Source organism: Metopolophium dirhodum, chromosome 5 (genome assembly GCF_019925205.1).
Source record: "Metopolophium dirhodum isolate CAU chromosome 5, ASM1992520v1, whole genome shotgun sequence".
Lineage (NCBI taxonomy): Eukaryota > Metazoa > Arthropoda > Insecta > Hemiptera > Aphididae > Metopolophium > Metopolophium dirhodum.
Window position 1 is genome coordinate 5,525,860 of NC_083564.1, and position 26,865 is coordinate 5,552,724.

The following is a 26,865-nucleotide window of genomic DNA, read 5'->3' on the forward strand; positions in this document are numbered from 1 at the left end:
CATACTCAGGCGCCAAAGCGTGCCGGAAAACTCGGTCAGCTTGGGTTGTTGTCACGAAGCCGTAGGAATGAGCGACTTACCGAAAACCTTAATGCAACTCATCGGGAACGTCACGAGCCAAACGTTTCTCGACGATTTATTGAAACTCTCGTACAACGTCGTGACCGCGTCCAATCAATCGGGTAAATGTTGTGAATACAATATTATCGTATTTTCGATCGAAAAACTAATCATTTTTCCGAGACCACTGTACGTTTATACCTAAAAGATATATTATATGATACATTTGTTTTGGAAATCATTGACTCAACTGCGGTGGATTTGTTAGGAAAAAGGAAATATTGTAACATTGGGGGGGGGGGGGGGGGGGTAGTCACAGAATTAAAAAAAAAAACAATTTACCAATAGATAGAGACGGACTTACGGGGGTTTTCCACGAATCGCGTTGGCACAGTACTCGGGTACTGATGCCGTCACAAGATACTTTATATACCTATTTTTATTAGTAATTTCTTATTTCGGTAAGTTGACCTAATTTCAACGTACAACACAATATAGTTTGAATAGGTTCGTGTCGTTCCTTGTAGAAATAGCTTAAAATAGTTCTTATGAATATTTAAAAAAAAACCATAATAGGCAAAACATGATGATCTAAATAATGGTGGAAAATGGAAATGTTCAAATGTCTACGGTTAATATTTTTAAATCTAAATCACACACATCTTTTGATGAAAAATTATAATTTTTTGTACATTTCCAATTTCATCAACTATTTACGCAAAATTATTTTTTAATATTTATATAGTTATTTTTATAGTTTATTTAATATTTATTATAGTAACTATATACAACTTAGGTATGAAAAACCTGTTGTAAATAATTTTCAAAACTCGAGAAGTTGATATCAATTTGTTTTAATTTTTGTGATTTTCACCAGCTCATCAAAGTAATATATAACCTTAAACATTTCTAAAAAAAAATTGTTGCTGTATATTTTTTATATTTATAAAGTGTATATAAGAACGAATTATGAGAAACGAGTTATTAAAATTGTACCGCTTTTAACCAAAAAGCTAACATTTTGTAAACATACGTTTAAAAAAAAAAAATCAGAAATTTCGAATGACTTACAACTGTTGATATACAAGTGTTTGGTGGAAATTTCAAATCTCTAGGTACCTACGATTATTGCTTTCTGAATCACAGTAGTACAAAAGTTGAATTCGTCGAAAACTGGTGTTTAGTAAGACGCCAAGTCTTCTGCTTCCCGTATTCCCACAGTTTTTCGTTAGTTTTTCCAATGTTATTTATAAAAAAGTACTGTAAACGAGGATTTTGATGTGACGGTTATCCACGATGTACCAGTCCAATGGTACTCAAATAATATTGCAAACTGATTATCGCTAATTGTGCTAATTTGCACTCTCATCACCTCCACTCTGTCCGTCAGACTTGTCGTTTGTCGGAGAACTACATTCGGTTTGACATTTTTAAATTAAATAGTTTTCTTCCTCTCTATAGCGATACGCATGATACAATCCGACGGGGTACGGATACTGGTCGACACGTTAAGACCGAATTTTCTTTGGATGCCATCGGTGTCATTTGAACGTTTTACAGTATGTGAATTTGTGATCATGCTGTTAAATCGGATGTTCTCTGTGTGGAGCACGCAGTCGAGTGAAAGTGGCGATGGAACTTGCATCCTGCAGGCGCCACGGGTTGCTCGCAATACTCTGGAGTGGGTTTATAATATATTTTGTTTAATGTCAATTATTGACGGTCACGGCCTTAGCCAGAGATGTAAAATTCACGTTTTTACTAGCCCGATAAAACCATACACAAAAAAATTGAAACTTTTAACTTTCTTCTTTTAGACGTTTAATTTGATTGTATACCCATTCCATAATTAAAACTGTTTATTATACTTAACATCTCGCCATCTTGCATAATTATATAATAGTGATTTATTAGCTGTTATTGATTTATTTATTAAAATACAATTAATATTCTAATAATAGTATCCATCACTATTCGACAGGTAATGAAAAGTTTTAAAACTTTTCATTTCAACAACCTTTACAAATTTTAAAATTTCATGAAAAGTTTCACTTGAAAACTTTAGAAACTTTTCAGCCTTACATCGCTCTGGCCTTAGTTAAATGTTTTTGACACTACAGTTTGTATTTCATATAGAACCGTACTTTGCAATATAAAAATCGAAACCGAGAGAAACGTCGAGAATAGTATGAAATTGAGAAACGATTTTTGCTACATGCTCGGCGAGATCGTGGACAATTGTTCGATCGACGAAGAGGAATATTCCGACGACATCGTTACGGGTATTTTCTCATATCTGAACCTAACGCCTACAAGCATTAAGTGATGATAACATAACATCGTGAATTAATAATTAGTTTGGTTATAAACTTTTAAAGACATAGTCATGTTATGCGTTTGGCCGGAAATCATACACATCTCACATTGGTTGGAGGACGTGGTATTTAATCCTGTCAATGAAAATTTTATACTCAAAAGAATCATGTTAGGCATTGCGAACAAAGTGTTTATTAGTTTATCGTCAAAAATCAAGGTAATTTCGTACAGTTAGAATATTATTTATGGGCAATATTATTAGCATTATTTATTATAATGCATATTATTATGCCCATTATTGTAATTATTTCGATATATTTGTAAATATTATGATACTCGTTTGTATATTTTAACGGTTATGTATTTTATTTTGTGATTTGGAACCCATATCGTAGTTTCAACAACTCAACACGTTTTTGATAAAAGAATTTATAACGTTATTGAATGTCGAGTATTCAAAAGATATTTATGGCGATAATTTATATACCATTCTAAACCGATTGCTGTTAAATTTACCGTATTTATTGCTGTACTCCGTCGACAGTTCGATAAAAACCGAATGCTGCACAGAGTTTAGTATTTTATTCATGTTTGATATTATAGTATATTAATATGTATTTTGTGATGTGTGATTCTTTTGACAGTTAAACACTCATTATCTCGAAAAATATATGTATATTTGTTGAACGATATCATACATTTATAATTATATTATGTTCTAAAAGCGGGCAATTTCTCTCAGAAACTTAAATATTTAAAAATTAATATCGATATAAATTAATAATAAAATGATAATTATTTTTCAAACATTTTAATATTTAATGAGTGTTGACTGTTATAAGATTAACACTTAGCCACTGCAATAAGATGGAAATAAAAATATTATTTTGATTGCACACAGATTAGTGGCTTTGATTAGGTCATTGAAAAATCAAAAAAGTTTTTCCTGCACCATGGTCAACGCTATAGTTTGCATAGGGATCGTTTCAAATGACGATTACGATATGCTTCGGACGTTTAAGGCTCTCAAAGCAGACGTATTGATCAATTGTAATCGCAGTCACGTTGTGTACGTTAAAGCATATAAATATTAAACCGTGCCGGTTTATTGTTGCAGCTGTCATATTGGATACGTTGAAACCCCAAGATTACGGTTTTCAAGACATTAGCCTTTACGGGTTGAATACATTGAATGTGTTTTTCCGAGAGAACCAGCAGAATCCCGAAACTCATCCGATGGTATTTGACATGGTAACGAGGATGTTGGAACTCTACTTTGCCGAGGACGTCGATAAGAACATCAACCAAAAGTACGATTGTCATTATATCTATTATTTTGTTTGTCGCATGTGTGAAATATTATAAACAATATAAGCCGACTAAATCGCGCACGGCGTGAAACCGTATTTTCAGTATTCTATTGGATCTGTTGCATTTCATTAAAAACGCTATAATTCGCTACAACGACCAAGTCAAACTGTTTGTAAAAGCCAAAGGAATAGAACACATACTGAACGCTTTAACCGTAAGTATCCTTAGGGCATATACTATACCTATATAATATTATATGCTTATAACTAATTACTATTGTGTCTTTATGATGACATCGTCGTCTACAATATGATATTGATACATCAAAATTAAAACGCCGCACACCGTGTAAAGTGGTGGAGTTTGGTTTTTTTTTCTTCGGAAGTGCTTAACCAAAGACATGTCCACAATTTCGTTAATTTCACTAATTTTTATTTTTGTTATATTAACAAAAACATAATATCATGTTAAATTGTTAACATTTGTTCATTAAAGCGACAAAAGTGCGGCATGCTCAAACGTTTACCTACAGAGAAAATAATGTAAAGGACACTCTCGATTTTCAGATTTCCAAATATCCCATACAGCTCGTGATTCTGACGACACTTGTAGATTTGGCAGTATTCAAACCAGCTAAATGTCACATCAAGAAATGGAAATCTGCCAAGACGGGAAAGGGCTATCTGGAATCGGTGTGTGAGATTTGGAGACGCGAAATAGTCCGGTTTAACTTTAAAGGTCAAGGCCAAGTATACATAATAATATGATTATAATAGAGATTGCATAATAATGACGTCGTCTAGTCGTACGATATTGAATTAATTTTAACATAAAAATGAAAAAAAACATTAGCTATTTACAGTTGTAAATTATATAATACCTACGTCCTACATCTATCTATCTATAATATATGTATAAATTAATTTTTGTCTGTATGTCTTTATGCATTCTTGAATTTTTCATTCAATTATGATGAAATTTGGTACAGAGGTAGATTAGACATTTAAGAAGATAGGTTATAGATACTTAAAAAAAGATAGATAAGAGGTTCAACCCGGGTAGGTGCTCAAACAACGATTTAGAGATTTACGATGGACATTTTTGTTTATAAATGTTTGCTATTGGATTTAATAGTAATTATTATTAATATAGTGACACTTCTATATACTTTAGTACAGAATATCTTAACTTTCGAACCACGGGTTCGGTGGACCAATTTTTTGCATTGTTTTTTTCTTATTTTTCTTCTTTATCTATACATACGCGAATGTTTGGTTTTTTTTATTCATCGGATTTTAGTTCGGTTAGGTTAGGTTAGGATTTTGTATTATTTGATTTAATTAATCCACTGTAGTTTGAATTAAATAAAAATGACAAACTTATAAATGACAATGTATAACTTTGATACTTTAGAGAAGAGGTCTTTAACCTTTTTTACGGCGGTCCAAAATTGTGATACGCTTTGGAAACATGGGTCAGCATTTTTATACATGGCTATTATAAGCTATTACGAATAACATCAAAAGAAAAAAATAATTAATTCATTTTATTTTATTAATTCAATAAATTAAAAACAACGAAAACTAAATGAGAATAATATATTAAATACATTTTCATAACATTAATTAGCTTCGCGGGCCGGTTCAAAAACCTTGGTGGGCCGGATCCGGCCCGCGGGCCGTAGGTTGGAGTTAGAGTTTAGAGTTAAATTATACACTTACGTACAAACCACACGGGGTCCGCGATGCTATACCTGACAATATACTACTGGCATAATCACAAGCGAATCTCATGAATAACGCCGGTTGGGATGGCTATACATTAAAATATAATATCATTTACACTTAAAAAGACATTGCTTCCACAGCGTGTTAGGAGTTGAACAATCACAACTTTTTTCCGTGCCCCGTTTTGTGTTAACCTAACCTAACTCCGGGTGATTTAGCTGTATTATATAAAAGGTGTATCCTAGTTTATATAGATTAAATTCACGTAAATACATTAAAACCCGGTAGATCCTCAAGTGACAACGCCAATAACGTTATACCACGACCGTCGTTGCAGACGACGAGTTCATGTTCCAGGAGCAGTGGGACGCGACCACGGCGATAAACTTGGCCAGCCTGTGCAGTCCGACGGTGGAGTCCATGTTCATGTGCGCCCAGCCCAAGATCTATCTGCTCGTGCACCTGGTGGAGTTCGCCGAGTCGGAAAAAGATTATCGGATGCAGGACCGGTACAGAGACGAACCCGACAACGACATCGAGGAGAGCACGATTCGGGCCTGCAGCCTGGTGTCCGATCTCCAGGACAAGGCCACCTTGGCGCACATTTACCACTATTATTCGCTGAAACTCGGGGAGATCTGGAACGAGAACGATATCGTCGCGAAGACCGGTGACGTCGACGGCGTGGAGTTGACGCCCGCCATATCGCAGTCTGTCGAAGCCATGGCGGCCCGCCACTCGTACTTGACCGCTTTGATCACGATGATCAAAAGTCGTGTCGCTGATTTACACGCGGGCGAGTCGGTGAGTCGCAAACGATATAATATCGTACGATAAATCACGCATGTGCGATAAATCGCGCGGGCGATGCTGGGCATTAACGGGTTAAAAAATTAAATTTGAAGCTGAACTTTTTCGCATTCAATATTTAACTTGTTGGGTTTTTAATTTAATATATATTATATACGTAATCCAATTTAATAATCATTTAATTTTAATCAAATCCAAATAACGTTTGTTTATAAATAAATATAAAATTTACTAAAATGTATTATTTCTTGATGATGCGCATTGCACCTTAGTAAATTACCAATATAGTTCTTAAATTTACTTTTTGTGTCCACTATCCAGAATTATTCAATAGTAATAATTTATTTTGATATCAAGCGGTAATTTATGTAATGCTATTTTTGTTGGCTATTTATATATAAAGAAAAAAAAACTTAACTCAAGTCAGTAAGATAATTGTATAACTGCTCGGTGTGTATCTATATCTTTCTATAACAAAAATTATAGACTCTCATTATTACTCCCCTCATTGCCACTTTTAATCATTATTGACATTTACTTATTGTACCATTTTTGTATAGATTGTAAATTTTCATAAATAAACAACATAAAAAAAAAAAACAAACAAACAAAAATTGAATAAATATGAACATTAAACTTTTTTAAATTATTTCAATCAATAAAACTTTACTTAATTAAAAATAAATCATTAATTTTACCAGTATTTGTATTTGTGTGTAGACAAAAACTTTATTTCTGTTATAATATTATGCCTACTTTTAGAATCCCTTCTCTTTGATATGTGTGATGTGTCCATAAAAATGGGCAGTGACGATTTTTCGACAGTTAGGTCTTAATATTAACTTCCATCAATATAATATAGGTTTTGAATTGGACTCACGTAATCCTATGGGCGCTAATAGTCTAATTTTTTTTTAAGGGGGGAGTGGGGATGTAAGTCCCAATCCATAATATTTTCGAAATAAGACTTAAATGAAATTTTTTTTAAAAACATTTATTAGAAAAATTACAGTCTGTAAATAAACATTACATGAAAACTTGAGGAGAGTAGCTACCAAAAAGTAATTAATAGTAATACTCAGACATGATAGTGGATGAGCGTACTAAGTATACAATTTTGAATTGGGGAGACTCAGTCCTCCAAACCTCCTTCCTAGGAGCCAATGAAGAGCCCCCTGTTTCATTCACATTATATTTAATCACAATCACACTAAATGTGAAACTTATGTACGATAAGGTGAAGCCAAGATTTCCAACAAGCAATTCGAATCGTTAATTTAATACCTAATCAAAGTACTACTCATAAGAATATCCAGCGTATTCAACGGTATATAATGCTTGACTGTACAAATTATTTTAACGTTGCAATAATTTTAATTATACAATAATAATGATTGTAATTTAAAATCCAATGGTCACAGTTTCTGAAGATATAATCTATTAAAAAAAAAAAATATATTTTTATTATTATTGAACACCGTCAAAATAAGATAATAACAATAACAATTATTACTCTCAATTTAGTAGTAGCGTTAACAGTATTATTCTTTTGAATCGATCGTAAAAATTAAATCTTATGAATGTCTGTTTGTTATTTTTCAGGAAATCGAACTAGAAAAAAAACTTTACGAAGAAATAAGACATTATAATAATTTAAAAAGAAAAATTTAATATTAGTAGTGCGACGCAAAACACACACAAGACATGTAATGAAAATAATAGTTCGGTGGCCTATCAAACCTATAAAAGGTGTCTAAGCTGGTCAATTATAAATAATAAATTAATTATTATGTATAATATAATATACTTACATTTTACAATAAACATTATATAAGAAAATCAATTTTACGTAAATTATACGTTTTATGTTAATTGGCATTCGTCCAAAGTATTATTTAAGTATTGAGTGATGATATTATAGCAATTTTGTATTGTATTAAGTCCTTTAAAAAATATATATAAATTCGTTTTACGATGTAAAATAATTTATATTTTATATCAAAAATAATACGTAGCACATGAACATAACGTAATTTCATACATGAAATAAAGTTCCTTATCGTATCCACAATAGTGCATAACGTCTTAGGATTCATAATATTATGACACTAACGTAAATTTATTGTGTTTATAATTTAATTACACGCGTGTGGTCATGCGATAATGTCTTATGTTTTATCTAATTTTTAGTTGGGGCGTCGTAGGATTTATTTATTTCATATCTTTGAAATCATTGTTTAAATATATACGATACAATATACAAAATATGTAAGTATAATTTATAAGTTGAACTTCATATACTAAAATAGAACAAATAATTGATATAAGACTCGTACAATACTACAAAAGTATCAGTTATCAGATTATAATAATCATCGGTTTGGACAATTTGAATGAAATTTTTTTTTGATTTAATACGATGACGTTATATTTATTTTAATTTAGTCTACAAAATATATAACTTTTACTTTTTAGTATTATGCCTGGCTATAATAGTGTATATTAGTATGCTATCGAAATTGTTATAGTTGATGCAATATTATTAGCATTATTTGGTATATGGTTAGTAAAAAATTAGCTGAAAACAATAAAATTGTATTTTAAATACATAATTTCATGTATTATCCTGAAACAAGAAAGTAAAAATATATCTATAGTATAAATATATATTTTTTAAATTGTCTCAAGGAATATTCTGATTTCAAATCTTTTTTTTAAACGTATGAAAATGAAACAAGTATAGTATAAAAAACATTTATTATTTAATTTCAGTCAATAACTATCGGTTATTAACAAATTTGAAAATATATATAAACAAAATTGTAATAATTGTCTAAGAACATAATATGTGTATACACAATATACACGGTACAATATAAATCTTAAGTATAATCTTCGTCAATGCAGTGTAGTGCTGCAAGGCAGGCGAATCATTCGAGTGTTTTATTTCTTGTAATCGAAACTGTGGGCGCCGTGTCCATATGAAGACAGACCTCCACTGCTGTATCCCAAAGATCCGCTGTACAGGCTACCGGAACCGTATGAAGATGCACCGTAACCGATGGCAGAAGACCCAAGTCCGTAACCGGAACCGTAGCTGGAACCGTATCCGGAACCGTAACCAGAACCGTATCCAAGTGCAGACGATCCAAGTCCGGCGCTGTAGCTGGAAGAGATCAATGGTGCAGAGTGGTGGACGGCGGGCACGATGACTGGAGTGGCCACTGGTACGGGGATTTGTTTAACTACTGGAACTGCGTATGGCTTGGACACTGGAACTGGCACGTCACGGACTACTGGGACTGGGTAAGGCGATGGCACTGGATGGGGAACAGGTCTGTCGACTGCGTACGGGACGGGCCTTTCGACTGGGACTGGATATGGGGCGGGCACATGGACTGGGTATGGCTTGTCGACCGGGTAGGGAACTGCATGTGGCACGGGTACGGGGACGTCATGGGTTACTGGCACTGGGTATGGGGCGGACACTGGTTGGGCATGTCGGTTGATGATGTGAACTTCTTTGGAGATTGGAACAATGGGGCCGGTTGTTGGTGCGGGGGCGGCAGCGGAGTATCCTAGTCCAGAACCGTAGCTCAAACCAGAACCGATTCCCAGACCGTAGCCGGAGCTCAGACCGGAACCGTATCCAAGACCTGAGCTATAGCCCAGCCCGGAACCGTATTTCAAACCTGAGCTGTAGCCGAGACCGGAGCTGTAGCCGAGACCGGAGCTGTAGCCGAGACTGGATCCGTGGCTGAGACCAGAACCGTAGCCGAGACCAGAGCCGTAGCTGAGTCCAGAGCTGTAGCCGAGACCGGAAAGTCCTAATTCAGACCCGTAACTGCCCAAGCTCCTCTTTTCGTGTTTCGTTGTCTTCGCGTCGGCGCTGGATGCGTCGGCCCGGACGAGGGCTACGACCGCCAAAGTGACTAGAGCTGTTGCCTGTAAACACCAAAAGTCGCAAATGTTTAAAATTACACTTGAAATTTTTTTTGAATATTATTAGTTTACTGGTGGACTAGCCATCACAGATTTTTAGCGTTGTACTTACGAATTTCATGGTGAGTGTGGTTTTTTGGAAGCAGTACTGTTGAATGATGATCGTTGGACACGGTCGGCGGACTATATATACAAGTCTGCAGATATGTGTTGAACCCTTCCCTTCGCGTTGTTTCTATGCGAATATTTTAATCCAGTCAGCCGAACCTGTACTGGTTTATTGTGTCACATATTCTGTATAGTAATATTACCTATGTATTACACAGCGATGAGCAACTATACTAATATTATGTGTGTAATACACATTAAGAAATCTAAAATGTAATCCTCAAATTAGTTCTTGTTTCCAATAGGTAGCCAGAATATTTTTGATACTACACCGGTATTTGTTTTAAACCATCTGTTGAATATTAATTTAAAAAACAAAAAAAATTATCTTAATTCAAATCGGCAATTCGATTGTCTGTTACTATATTTTTTAATAAACTGAGTAAATAAAAAAAATGTGAGCAAGTGGGTACTACTTTGTTGGGTAAACGGACACTTTGTACTACCTATTGTTTGAGTTGCATATCGCGGACATTTTGTACGGTGAAAATAAATTGATAAAAGTCGATTGCGGACACATTGTACGATATAAATAAACCAGAAAATATATTTTACAAGGTACGACAAAATTAAATTTCTCAAAACTTCGTTACTTTGATCGTGAATTGTAATCACAATCAGTATGAGACATTAGTTTAGTTTCACGCAGTACGCCAAACACATACAATAAAATACTTATTTTTATTTAATATAATATTTATTGATATTTATGTATAACTCAGTATAAGTTTGTACTGTGAGCAGAAAACAATTGTTTGATTATTATCTGTTTATTAATATTTTCATCCTGCAATATCTTAACATTCATTAAGTATAACCAGTATACACTTTAGTGTATTATAGTGTGTAATGTCTTATATCTTATGTGTGGGTTTATACTGCACATTTTAAATATTATTGTCAATTGAAACTCGTAAAATTGGACACTTTTTAATACAATTTTATTGTTTTTCTATTATAATTTATACTTGTATGTTATGCATACGTTAAAAATTCAAGAAACCTGTACACAGAACGAATTTATTATTATAACTATTATTATTATTATTATTATTATTATTATTATTATTATTATTATTATTATTATTATTATTATTATTATTATTATTATTATTTATGTCTGTTAACTACATGTGTTTTGTAATAAAAATTATGTGATATGTATACATTTTTTTTTACCTCAAATAGTACAAACTGTCCACGGTTTTAAGTTTTTCTAGGTAACCGTACAAAGTGTCCTGCAACCACTTTGTTGTAGTGCCTGTAGGAGTTGAGTGGGTTAATGATATCATTGTATACGAAAATGATTCTGAGCGGAGAAGGCCTGTCAGCATATTATATCAAGTTTATTTCATGACATGTTTTTTGGTATCAAAAAAACTATTATTAAAGGAACTTATTTTGCTATTTAGTATTATGGTAGGTTGATTTCATTTTTGTCGAAAACATTGCATTTATTATACTAATCAATATTCAATTATTATTTTTTTTTTTTATTGTTACAGCATCAACATCATGGTTATTAGCTTACAATATGATTATTTGACAAAAAATGATAGGTTAAATTAAGTTGTACCTTTCAATTTTTTTTAAAAAAGTGATAATTTTTTGTACGTCAGCATAGGGTCCGATGGCTTCATACAGAGTGTCTGGTATTTTGCATTCTTTTCTAGCTTCCGTGAATATTTGGCAGTGGATGAGGGGTATATTCAATTATTATAATACCTAGGTAGTGTATATTTCTATCGTATTAAATTACGAAAGAGGTAGAACAGTGTGAATTAGGTTCATGGTATATATAAAGGTAATAATTTAAATGATTCTAAATATTTTGAAATTTCATTATGTGTAGAAAAATAATTTATATAATAGGTATACGCCAATTAATATCCAAGTGCTCGCGTATTGTATTTTTGAATTACAACGAAAAATCAATCGACAAAAAACGTTATTCTTCGTTTACAGGTAAGTATATCTAATTTCATCAACTTTTTACTTATAATAGGTAATAGCCAAATAACTAAGTTAATATAGGTACCTATTGTTTTAAATGTTTAATCCTTATAGCTATACAATTTGACATTTTATACATTATTATTGATTTAGTTTTTAAAAATTTCAATTTCAAATTTCTTTAATTAGTTCATATTAGAATCAAAATATTTTGAAAATGTTATCATGATAATTATGTAACAAAAATTTGGTAAAATTTATCAACTATGGTTATTCGTTTTTAAAGAACAATCAAGTATCAAAAATATTTTGAGGATAAATAGTAATTTTAAGGGTTTTGAAATTTAAATGCTCATAAAAAAAAAATGACTTCGTGAGTTTGACAAATGTTGTCAAAATTCTAACTTCCGACGCTCCCTATAATAAATATTATGGATATACACTCAACTTTTTTTTTTAGTTACATTAATAAAAACTTATGAGGAACCTTTTATTACATTTTCAATTTTTTTGACTAAGCAAAAATTATTTAATTTTAAGTAATTGAATAAAAACTAAAAAGAAAATTGATAACTTATCATGTCTTTAAATAACTCAAAAAGAGTCAACATATTTTTAAAATATTATCTTGTACCTTTGCACTTATTGAAAATGATCATAATTTAATAATAGCTTATAATTTTTGAGTTTATATAATAAAACCAAAATTGATTTTGTCAAAAACCGATTCTGCGTTAATATTCCCGTTTTTCTAAAACTTTTTTTTCCTAGCATTAGAAAACTACCGAGAAATTTTTCTTTTAACTCCCCAAAGTACCAACTATATTTTATCTTCCTACCAAATACAATTCTGAAGTAGAAAATAGAAGTATTTTTACTGCCCCAAACAGACACAAACAACTTTTTTTAAAATCACATCATTGTAATATCAATACATTTATCACTACGTTCAGAATCTAAAATTTGTAAACTATTAACTTTAAGATTTTTAAATTTTTTCTTTTAACATAACTTAAATCAGTTGAAAAATATCATTAACTTGTCAAGTATTTATGTTTGTATTAGGACAGATACTTTCATAGTAAACAATAATGGAAAATACCGTTTTTTAGACAGTTCTGGAGTTGATTAAATTGTGTTTTCGTCTTTAGAATAATACGTAATATGACAAGCAGCGCTTTAGGTACCTACAAAACATATTATGACGTATTACCCAAAAAAATATTTTTATTTGATTGACTCGTCACGTATTTGAAATGTTTTGAATTGATCAGTGTACAATTATGGAAACGAAAATAATATAATAATATTATCTTCCTGGAATATGGAAACCAAACAGAATCAAGAGCGTAGAATTTATCATTTTGTATTATTTATCAGGTCCTACCGAAAAATTAAAATTTCCATCAATATTCTTAAAACTGGACTCACACAATCCCATTGGCGTAGAAAGCCCAAATTGTTTGTGTAACGGGAGTCCCCCCCCACCACAATATTTTCTAAAAAAAGACTTATTCCTAAATATTAAATTTTTGAGTTAGGGGAGACTAAGGCCCACATGTGCCTCCCTATTTGCTCCAAGGAATAACAAACTATGAAATGTATTTCGGTGCCAACTTTATTAAGTTTTTATGGTATTTTAAAGTTCAAAAGTGTTTCTATTCACCCCGTCTTACGGTAGTTAAATAAACAGAATGCCAAACATATATGCGATAAAGATAAGTTCAGATTTACAACATACTGTTCTAATCGTTAGTACTAGGCACTCATACAAAATATATTCATCGTATTCGGTATAATATTATAAGGCTTAACTGTACTGTATTGTAACCTTACAGTCATTTGAATTATATTATTATAATAATTGTAATTTAAAATTCAATGGCCACAGTTTCTGAAGATAATTACAATCTAAAAAATAAAAATAATAATAATAATAACTATAGTAATAATTATTATTATTATTCTCGATTTAGTTGTAGCGTTAACCGTATTCATTTTTTCGAAACGATCGTTAAAATTTAATCTTATGATCGTTTGATCATTCGCGATTATTGATCATTTGTTTTATTTCAGGAAATTGAACTAGAAAACAAACTATACGAAGAAATAAATTGTCGTTATTATAAATATCAAAAGCTCAAATAAATATAAGTAGTATGACAGTATGGCACTAAATGCAAAGCTAGACAGTAACTAGCTACTAGTACCTTGACAATTTAAAACAAATATTCTCGCTAACCCAAAAATCTAAAAAATATATCTAAACACACTTTTTTTTTTAGATATTTTTAGTTTAAATGTTGACGAAATTATATACTTAAACGAAGAATAACTATTTTAGTTATTTTGTAGGTAGTAATTTAAAAATAGTATTAGTGGGTACTTGAGGCATTTATAAAGTATAATTATATTTTATACACTCATATTTCACTTATGACATTTTTAAAATGCAAATTTTATGGAAAATATGAATTTAACCTACTATAGTACTAACACCTAATAATAAAATAATTTATTTTAATCACAATAATATCATAAAATATATTCAATTATATAAGCTGATGGATCATCTTTACTCAGAATCGTTTGTCGTATACAATGATTGTACATAATTGTTTTAAAATTTAACACATCTATTAGGTAGAGTTATTGCAGTGACTTGTCTACAATAATATAAATTATATTAATTTTATTATTGTATATACGGTAGCATACATTTATCCCAAACTTTTTGGTAAGTCTATAAAAGCATTAATATTAGATAAACATTTTCAAAAATTTTCAAAAAATTATATTATTTTTTTTATTCACATACATTAATAAACCATCGCCCCCATATAAAATTTTCAACTTTTATAGTTAAGGATTTAAAATTTAAAATAAGGTTCCACGTAAAAAGGTAAATATATAATTTACTTTGTTCACAGTAATATCATCAAGTATAATTAGTAAATAGGCTGTCTGACCGTTTTCACTCAAAATCGTTTTTTTTATACAATGATATTACATCATTGAATTCAAATTTAATACCATCCATTAAAATGACCAACTTTTAATCTACTGTACAGCAGAACGACATCCACTTACCAACCTTATTTAAATTTCATATGCTGATGTCATATTTAATTTAATTACTTTAATATGTAATCTTTATTTTTTAGCATCATAATATTAAAATAGTATGTTTTGTAATGCTATTATAATTGCTGTAGTTGTTAGAATATTATCTCGAATAAATCTCGAATATTCATTGACACAATGTTTTTAATTTTATAAATGTTAAGGTTTGTGTAGAGGCTATGGTATTTTGAATATATAATTGTATGTATTTTATTGGTACTAGATGAGTGAATATATATTATGTATACCTACTGTCAAATAGTCCCAAGGAGTATTGGGAATAAAAATTATATTTTGAAAAAACAAACAAGTATATAATATAATAAAAACATTTATTATTTAATTTCAGTCAATAACTATCAGTTATTAACAAATTTGAAAATATATATAAACAAAATTGTAATAATTGTCTAAGAACATAATATGTGTATACACAATATACACGGTACAATATAAATCTTAAGTATAATCTTCGTCAATGCAGTGTAGTGCTGCAAGGCAGGCGAATCATTCGAGTGTTTTATTTCTTGTAATCGAAACTGTGGGCGCCATGTCCATATGAAGACAGACCTCCACTGCTGTATCCCAAAGATCCGCTGTACAGGCTACCGGAACCGTATGAAGATGCACCGTAACCGATGGCAGAAGACCCAAGTCCGTAACCGGAACCGTAGCTGGAACCGTATCCGGAACCGTAACCAGAACCGTATCCAAGTGCAGACGATCCAAGTCCGGCGCTGTAGCTGGAAGAGATCAATGGTGCAGAGTGGTGGACGGCGGGCACGATGACTGGAGTGGCCACTGGTACGGGGATTTGTTTAACTACTGGAACTGCGTACGGCTTGGACACTGGAACTGGCACGTCACGGACTACTGGGACTGGGTAAGGCGATGGCACTGGATGGGGAACAGGTCTGTCGACTGCGTACGGGACGGGCCTTTCGACTGGGACTGGATATGGGGCGGGCACATGGACTGGGTATGGCTTGTCGACCGGGTAGGGCACTGCGTGTGGCACGGGTACGGGGACGTCATGGGTTACTGGCACTGGGTACGGGGCGGACACCGGTTGGGCATGTCGGTTGATGATGTGAACTTCTTTGGAGATCGGAATGAGGGGGCCGGTTGTCGGTGCGGGGGCAGCAGCGGAGTATCCTAGTCCAGAACCGTAGCTCAAACCAGAACCGATTCCCAGACCGTAGCCGGAGCTCAGACCGGAACCGTATCCAAGACCTGAGCTATAGCCCAGTCCGGAACCGTATTTCAAACCTGAGCTGTAGCCCAGACCGGATCCATAGCCGAGACCGGAGCTGTAGCCGAGACCGGAGCTGTAGCCGAGACTGGATCCGTGGCTGAGACCAGAACCGTAGCCGAGACCGGAGCCGTAGCTTAGTCCAGAGCTGTAGCCGAGACCGGAAAGTCCTAATCCAGACCCGTAACCGCCCAAGCTCCTCTTTTCGTGTTTCGTTGTCTTCTTGTCGGCGCTGGACACGTCGGCCCGGACGAGGGCTACGACCGCCAAAGTGACTAGAGCTGTTGCCTGTAAACACCAAAAGTCGCAAATGTTTAAAATTACACTTCAAACTGTTTGAGAATATTATTATTATGTAACTGGTGGACTAGCCATTACGGATTTTTAGCGTTGTACTTACGAATTTCATGTCGAGTGTTGATTGTTGGAAGCGATCTCGATGAATGATGATTGTTGGACACGGTCGGTGGACTATATATACAAGTCTCCAGATAAGCGTACCACCCTCCCCACTGTGTTGTTTGAAGTGATGTATCGAGTCAGGTGAACCCGTACTGGTTTATTGTGTCACTTAATATATATATAATAATATTACCTATATTAGCTTACATATTATGAGTGTGGTGGTATAAATATGTAGACGAGTTGCTCGTCGCGAATGACAAAATCTGGAATATTATTATTATTATTATTATCGCATCCCATGTTTGTCGTCGTCCTCGGATCACGTAATACAACTATATAGGTAAACCATTGAATAGTTTTATAATAACTCGCACGTCATATACGTATATACAGACTAGTTATAATTTGGACTTTGACACAGTGTCGGCGCGGATTATTCGAAAGTCTAAATACATAGAACATATTTACTGTCTTAATATAGACACCGACGATTGCGGATTTTTTTTTTACCCAACAATATTATTATTATACCGGTGACCGAATTCTTTTTTTTTCATATTTTTATTTTACTGTAAATTAATGTAAAACTATTGGCAACACAAAATATTATGTAAATTCACATTTGAATAATTACGTTTCCATTCCGACGTACAATATATGACGCTGCGATCGTTAGTCGGTCACACGTGTGTAAGTTGTATGCATGTGACATTTAAATGTCGTGTACTGTCTATGGTAAGTATATTGTAAATAACGTTGGATAAATAATTTAAAAAGTTACTTTTGCGAAATCGTATACCGTGTAAAACGTTCGGTGATTTTTCGAGTTTTCGACATCATTAACGTTTTCGAGTAAAGTACCACACCACACCGAGACGATGCCAAAAATTAAATAAAAGAAACGTTTCCGTTTAAAGGACTGTTTTAGTATGAAACTAATAATCAATAAACACCGGCCGTGTGTGGCTTCCAACCTATCATTAACCTATGTAATATTACATATCACCTCGAGGTCACAGATCTGTAGTCAAAATGATGATTAAATTTCTTGGTAAATAAGAAATTAATCGTGTATAGTCTTCTCATCCCGAAAATAACCAAACGCTTTTACTTATGAAAAACCATGTGAACTTTTGTTATGTTGACATGAAGAGGAGCGACCACTTGGAGCTATCAAAAAATTCAAGATATCGAGTTTCATTCTATTGGTATTTTAGTGCAATAGTAGTTTTAAGAGATTTCAGTTTATTTAAAGATAACGAAAAATTCCAAATTTTGACGTTTGATACGATGAGAATCTACTGTATTGATCTACTTTAACATTGATATTATGTAATATACGCATGGCTGACAATTTTTATTTAGGTGTAGCAGTGACTGGTCGGACACCTTATTATATTATGAAATATTTTATAACTTTTTTTAATTTAAAATATTTGAATAATGACGTTGATAAAAGTTGTCGACAACTAGATGTAAAAGTGAATAAAGAATTTAATTAAATTACATTTCGTGTAGGTATTTCGATTTCTACATTCAGATAAAAACTGAGGTTTTTGTCTTAATTACTAGTTTTTTTCTCGATCGCTATCGATCGGCGTGCGTCTGACATACTTAGTTCGATTTTTATTTTTCAAACAATAACTACTGTGGTAATGGAACTTGATAAAAAAGTGAACGTAATATTTTTTGCGGGCATACGTGAAATGTACTACCGGGAACTGGATAGGTATGATATTAGATTCAGTAGTCAGATAAATTATTTTACTCTTTGCATCTACGCGACAAAAAGTTACGTGTCTACATCAGTTAAAATATTAAAATAGTTAGATCGCTAACTTGATTAATAGCTGTCTATAATGATCACGGCGTCGCCGGAAATAATGTACGAGAAACTCTATTTGATTGAAATTCGAATAAATTTTTTTAATATCATCCGAAACCATTGCGGTGTTTTCAACAACGCATAACTCAGTACTGAACGATTGTCTGTCGGTGATATCTCCTGCAGTCGTAGTTTACAATCGATTATACCTACCTAATACCTATACGTAAAATAATACGACTTGAGCAAAACGGCGGTTTACTAAATCGAGTAAAATATGCTCATCACTATGGTGATATGCATTTGAATAACACGAAATGGTAATACTATATAATAAATGTATATAGTATATACTATATATTATACACTCTCAGTATAGAATATTATAATACACAACGGTATAGTATTTTTGTCCATAATTATAATATTATACATAAATCATAAGTCCATGATTTATGGTTCACAATGTGATTTGTAATCTGTTATGACAAAAAAATATATTATTATCATTATTATTATAATATATTGTGTGAACATATTATATGATTAGCATATTATTATAAATGATTTGTTATTGATTAATGAATGTATTAAATTTGTTATGTGCTTAAATTTGACACGATATATAATTTTTTACCCACAGATAAATGAAAAAAAAATAAAAAACGAATGGATAACAACTTTAATGAAAAATTATTATTTAAGTCGTTATTCATTAGATCATATTAGAGTAATATTGGTTTTTAATTTATAAACATTTATTTTTAATTTAGTAGATTATCTCTAGCTGTACATTTTCTAATTTCTTGTTGATTTGAAGTTACTACACCTACATATCTAAACATTTACTGAACACATTAAACTCTCGGTCTTCTTTTATTTTAATCATTGTTAATGGATTTCCATTTGCACGACTGCACGAGCAATGGTTATGTACCAAATTTGCATAATTTTTCAAATAAATAAATTTCGAATTTTAGATCTTATACAACAAAACGGTACTGTATAAAATATGTATAATACATTACATAATACGGTAATACGGTATAATACAAAAGGTAATCGTACTAAAGTATAATACACGTGTAATATAATATTTTAATACATGACATATTATTATGATACAAAAAATTGATTAAATACCAATATTTTTTATATCACCTCAATCACGAGTTGTTATATATAGTCATGGGATTATTCATTTCTATTCTAGCAGAACACATTATTTTTATTTTTCGTACACCGGATTGACATAACAATATTAAATTGCCACTATTGCTATTTCTCGTAGAAATCCATATTTTTGTTCGTTAAACAAAAAATATTTATGTTCGAAACGCATTTATTGATTACCGATATGTTATTATTTGTATTACATGATGTTGTAAAATTCTTCCTCGTTTCGGTTTACATTGCGTAGAAGCAAATGGTCGGTGTAACATAATGGCATAACGCTGCTAATAATCTCAAAAACGCTTTCGTCATACGGCGACAACTTTGTCGATTACACGTTTTTGGCGCTTTTGAGCGATACAGTTCTAAATTGAATATGTATCTGTACCGAAACACATGGGTATCTGGGATTTCGTCACTTTATACGATACGACTTATTTCTTTTGAATTACGTTTTGGCCCTCGCACCACTGCGTACGAGCTTAGATAAATCGTGTTATTGAGAATAATAGTGCACTGTTTGAAAACACTTGGGCGGAGTGTCTTTTTTTTGTAGTGTACTTTGGTCGGAATGTTGAAAAAAAACGATTAGCCGATATTATATTGTTTTGTTATATTTACGATATGTCTTATCGATTTCCGACCGTATATATTTTTTTAACATAAAAACATTCTGAAGCCAACTCTACACGCTTATAATGAGATCATTTTGCGGGGCGGTGATTATGTAGTCCTTGTACGATCGTCGGGCACAAAATATTATTTATTTTGCTGAAATAAAAACAGTACCATAATGGTCTGGTTGCGATCCCAGCATAATATTATACACGGCGGGGGGACGTATTACCGGATCGACAATAATATTATAATCGATTAATATTATTATAATAATAATATACAGGATCAGAACTAGGTCATATCACCGCGGGATCATAATAATAATATACCTAGTCAGTATGTTTTATTATACTGGTGGCATTCCGCGTTAAACGGATTTAAACTCGTACGGCACAGTGATGATAATGACGACGACGACGATGATGATGATGATGGCAATAATAATAATAATAATAATAATATACGCAATAGGTCGGCGGACGATGAGGCGCTTAATCGAGCCGGTTGATTGGATCGCGTCCTAAAGGCGGCGGTGGAAGACAAAATAAAAAAAAACACGTGTGCGTTTGAAATGCGTTTTTATATCCGTCCAAACGACGTCATTACGGGGCGCACGAGGAATATCGGTCGAACGACCAACGATTATACGAACTTACTTACTTACAAGGGTATAAATACGACGCGTAGGTACTGTGCTTCGGCCGTTGTTCGTGTAATTTTCCGTAAAAGTCTTCCTTCCGACCGGCGGCGCGCGCAATTACCTAATGGACGCGGATAATGCGGTATCGAGTGTCGGCGCGTGTACGGTATATACCTAGGTATAGGTACCCCGCGAATAAAATATGCGTGTGTGCACAGTAGTCGTAGTATATTATATTAAAATGGGTACGAAAATAAATACATCTGTAGCCGGTGAGCCCAAAAGTCCCAGTAGTACATGGACAATCCTCTCCCTAATCATATTATTTCAGTAGAAAATCGATATACCGTTTTTATAATTGTAATTTAATAGGGTTTTTCAACTGCAGTAATCGATGGGAAAAGGAATAATAATTTGTACGCCGTCAAATGAGAATTTTCTCACGCTTCATTTCAGCTCCAGTAACCGCATATACCTAAATAATAAATATAATGCGGTCGCCGCGGCCTCGCAGACTCACACGTCTTGAGATGATACGGGACTTTTGGGACTTTAGGTAAGTATATAATTATATAGCTGTCAGTCATTTTCCTCTGGAAATGAAATGCCTACCGTATTCGTTCATTTTCCTCTATTATCAAAACGAGAAACCGTCACCCACTTATTAATTTGAATATAGGTGCCCTATAATTTTCCGCTAATAATATTGTGCTATATATTAATGTATGTATGTAAGGCAATAAATAACAAATATGAATTAAAAAAAATCATAATGAGGAGGAAAATCTAAAATAGGTAGCATCAATTTTTTTCGGAAGAAAATATTAACAGTGGAAGAAAACTGCACTATCTACTCTTCGAGAATGGTCCCGCCATAATATACTATAACTAGGACGAAAACAAATAATATACTAATTGAATCGTGACTGTGGTATAAAACACCAGGTATATATTATTTAATCGGCCAAAACCCCAATGTTATAAACTATTTTATTGATCGTTCTGGGCATGCTTATTGATTAGGTGACGGATATCGTTAAGAAAACGGATTTCAATTCCTTGTGATATGACGTGTATTATATTGGTATTAAAATATTTTCTGCGGACATTTTTTGGGAATTCGAAAAGTTTCCAGAAAGTCGCACCCGGATGCTTTGCGGTAACCTAACCGCTTTGGGTGGTTTTTCGATTTTTATTTTTTTTTTTACATTGTGATTTATCTTTAGTTTCAAATTTAATATCAAAACGCATCACCCAATACACGGCCGTTCTACGCCGGGAAGAGTGCTCAACACCCGGCCACAGCTTTCTGATTGGTTTAAGAAAAAAAAATAAAAATGGCGGTGCACTGACGTCGCGGTAGTGAACATTTTTTTGCGATTTTCTCGAGATCTGCTAACTGTATGTACAAAGTATCACATGTGTTGGTACCAATTTCTAGAAATTTTTTTTTCTCCACCGAAGAGTGTTCGGCACAACAAATAAAAAAACAAAATCATTGCAGCACGTCAATGTGAAACCAACACGCACGTTCTGCGCTCGCGGGAGAAATAAAATATTTATCGTATACAATCCTACTATACTAGAGGTACCACTTACCTCCTATGTATTATTTTTTTCTCGAGTGTGAAAGATACGACGGCGAAGCGTTAATAATATAAACGGACAAAAAAAAAATCGACATTAATGCAGATGCGCTGCAGTGCGATAAATGCGTTTTTTAAATTCTAAAGAGGCCGGACTCTGTCACGCGCGTTTATTTTCCGAGAATATATAGCGGTGGGAAAAATCGATTTTAGATTAAAAAACATAAAAAATAACCCAACCTCCCGTGTGCGCGACATAACGCCGATATCTCCCGAAATATCGGATCCCACCGACGACGGTTGCGGTTTAAGTTACAATAATATGGGTAATAAATAATAAATAATAATAATATGATATCCGCAGTTTACCCGTCGCATTATAATTTAATATTGTACTTGGTTATACCAATATTATGTATATAGTTGGTTTACCTATAGTACATTTATATATTATTATTTCATAATAAATTTGACCCATCTCGTCGTCGTTCTAACAATATTAACAATAATATCGGCCGTCTGCTATGTTTAGGTATTCGATAGGTATACGAGCCCCATTATATTATTATGATGACATGGTGCCAATAAGTACCGGATAGTGCTTTAAACGCGTAACAATCAATGACACGTCATAATATAATAATAATATTATACATAAATCGACAATTTTTCCTCTTCGTACGTGATTCGCGTACTTATAGTCGTGTGCTTTAAACATACCGGTCGCACTCGACGTCTTGCAGCGTAGTGCGTTTATCTCTAAATATATATTAATATATATCTATAACATATATATTATATTTATTATTATTTTTTTTTATTTAAGATAAAGGCTTCGACATCTGGTTATTAACCCGCGACTGTAACAAATGTGAAATATTATATTATATACCTAGGTATATGATATTATTGTGTATATAATGCCATAATAATTTATTAAAATAATTTACTTTATATTATTGCATTTTACCATACAGATCGATTATTTTAACATAATTACTATTCATAACAACAGAACATAATAATAATAAAAATAATAAAATTCAGATATTATCCAATTGGTATAATATTATATTATGTAAAAATTGACAGAAAACTATTTCGCATCGGAACATGGAATCAAAAATGCACGTTGTTATTCAAAAAAATTTTATTTATTTTAAAAATGTTGTTTTGTTACAATTTCAAATGATGTTCGAAAACTTTAATCGTATTTTCCAGTTTATAAGTGTTTACTATTAACATTATTATGTTGTATATAGTTTTATTGTGTTGGATCGCAATAAAAAAATAAACTATAAATGCGCGTCGTAAATATAGTACGAAGAGCGGATTATAGTGCTGCCTTCACCTAAATTCGGTTAAAATCTGTAACAACTATACTAATCATAAAATATTCATTTACTTCCATTTTGATGGGGTAACTGAAATGTTTCGCTAGTAATTTTAATAATGCATTGAAAGTCATATAATATTTGGTGATAGTAAATTTAAAATAGGAACATTGCATTTTACTTTTATTTTTTATTTTTGGCTGGTTGTTGCAATGTGTGATCGAAAACATTATGAAGTATATTACGATGTCGGTGGTTTTGTAGAATAATAAGCTTAACGTATTATTTCGTAAAACAAAATCGAAGTAGGTACCTAAGAAAATTTAGCCGTAAATGTTTTCATTTATTTGTGAAAATGTATTATACTTAAAAATTACCAAAACAATATTATAATAATATACGACGCGCGTCGCGAGAGCAAAGGATATTATTTATTGCGTTTTTAATCACATCTAAATCTAATATTATTATATAATTTGTCACCAAACAAATTTAATTTATTTTATTATGAAATTTGCTCTTATACATTTTTAGAAACTTCTCCCTAACCAAGGGATAGGGAACTTTTTACCCTTGTGATCATTTAAAAAATGGGAGGAAGAGCTACCGAAACTTTATAACGATATAACAGAATTATTACTAGGGTAGTTAGATATAAGATGAAAAGATAGTGTGGGATTTAAAAATCAAAAATACAGTAATCTGGTATAATATTGTAAATATTACAGTTTTTGGTAGTACCGTGTCTTCTGAGGTTTCACCTAGAAAACTGGGATTAATTTCAAATAGACCGAACTCACTTTATCAAAAATGTGCAATATTAAAAAATGATCGTCTTTGGCATATAAGTTATATGAAGTTTTGTAAATGAATGTGTAATATTATGTTAGGTACTACCAAAAAACTATATAAAATGTTGACAAAATCATTTTTTAAAAGTAAACTTGAAATTGAATTTTCTATCCTAAAAAATTTGTACTTAAATGTGTTATAATTTTTCAAAAAAACTATTACTTATAAATGATTTTTTAGTATTTTAGATTCTGAGAGGAGCGATGAATGTATTGATTTTACAATGATGTGTGTTTTATTCTTGTTATTTGTGTACACGATAAGTTGTTGACATAATGTTTTGATTTTCAATATCAGTATCTTGTTCGATGGGAAAGTGAATCTAGTTGGTGCTTGGAGAGGTCAAAGTTTAAAATTTCACGGAAATCGGTTTTCGACAAAGTCGATTTTGATTTTTGGTGTAATTTTAAAACAAATGACTGTAGAAAAATGAAATTTTCACTGGTTGTTTATATTAGCATTTTCTACACATGATTAAATTTTCAAAATATTTTGATTTGTTTTGAACTGTAAATAAACATTTTCAGTTTCCAATTTTTTTAGTTTTTTTTTCTATGAATGTTAATAAAATTTTCTTTAAAAATCTTGAACATTTTTACAAGGTTCCTCATATATTGTTACAATATCAATTGAAAAATATATTAAAAATCCGTCATAATTTTTTTTTACAAACATTTAAAGTTCGAATTTTGACAAAATAGGTACGTTAAAATCACAAAAATATGCAAGTTATTTTGTTTTGTTTCATAAAAAATTTTCTTTTTAAATCCAAGATTTGAAAATTTAATCCAAGATTTCTTATAAATGCAACTTAAAAAAAAATATACAAAGACATATACCGGGCGGTAAAATGGAAATCCCCCCAAAAGTGCTGGGCGCGCATATCACGCGTATCCCCTACATAACCAGAGACTGAAATCTATACCACGGTCCTTACAAAAACCTTTTGGTTACATCTTATATTCATATTATAAACTCCTTGCGTGACGCGTAAACAATAAACATTTTTCTTTCGTAGAATAATGCGGTTTTCGCATAGATTCCGCCTGCATAGTGTAATACGTTTGCCGTGAATAATAGTATCACTAATGATTAGTGATTATATATTTTTATTCTTGTTTTAATAATATAGTAGTTATTATTTATATTGAAATCTATACCACGGTCTTTAAAAAACATAAACTTTTGGTTACATCTTATTTAATATAATATATTCATATTATAACCTCTATACATGACGCTTAAAATACATAAAACCAAATCGTTTCTTTCATGAAATTGTTTTCGTAGAATAGTCTGGTTGTTGCATAGATCCCTGGATTACCTTTGCCGTGATCGATGAACGCAGAGGCGTGACAAAAGATCACACGCCGCCCGCGAAATAGCTCACTTCCCGGGTCACGCCATTGCCAAACAATATGGGTTCTAACTGTCACTTATATTTTAATAGAATAGAAAAAAAAACTATCAATTTATATGTAAAATGTCAACGCTTCGCTCAAAACAACACTGTATATAAATAGACACATGTGAAGCAGTGGGTGGGTAAGAGGAGATCGCTGAGCTGAGGTGGATTGAGCGGATTGACTAGCCACGTGCGTATCGCCACGCCATTAGTCGGTCTCACTTGTCTCACCGTACCGCGCCATAAGATGTTTCGCTTAAAAAAGATAATTAAACGTCTTTTTTTTGCAGTTCGTCAATTCTTTCTTCAGGTGTTATTAAGTAACTCTTATTTATTGATGTTTGGTTAGGTATTCATTCCAGCAT

At 32.3% G+C, this 26,865-nt stretch overlaps 2 protein-coding genes across 2 annotated transcripts; one reads left to right on the forward strand and one right to left on the reverse strand.

The window, feature by feature from the left end:
- The first annotated feature begins 3,291 nt into the window (after positions 1 to 3,291).
- LOC132945937 (uncharacterized) lies at positions 3,292 to 7,957 on the forward strand. The gene is made up of 6 exons (XM_061015774.1): positions 3,292 to 3,426; positions 3,494 to 3,686; positions 3,790 to 3,901; positions 4,254 to 4,425; positions 5,752 to 6,218; positions 7,827 to 7,957. The coding sequence occupies exons 1-6, from the start codon at positions 3,330 to 3,332 to the stop codon at positions 7,893 to 7,895; spliced, it is 1,110 nt and encodes a 369-aa protein (XP_060871757.1). The 5' UTR covers positions 3,292 to 3,329; the 3' UTR covers positions 7,896 to 7,957.
- A 1,005-nt stretch (positions 7,958 to 8,962) lies between these two features.
- On the reverse strand, positions 8,963 to 17,221 carry LOC132944771 (mucin-4-like). Its single transcript, XM_061014256.1, has 3 exons — positions 17,063 to 17,221; positions 15,934 to 16,950; positions 8,963 to 10,169 (listed from the first exon to the last, which is right to left on the reverse strand). The coding sequence occupies exons 1-3, from the start codon at positions 17,069 to 17,071 to the stop codon at positions 9,168 to 9,170; spliced, it is 2,028 nt and encodes a 675-aa protein (XP_060870239.1). The 5' UTR covers positions 17,072 to 17,221; the 3' UTR covers positions 8,963 to 9,167.
- Positions 17,222 to 26,865: the final 9,644 nt, after the last annotated feature.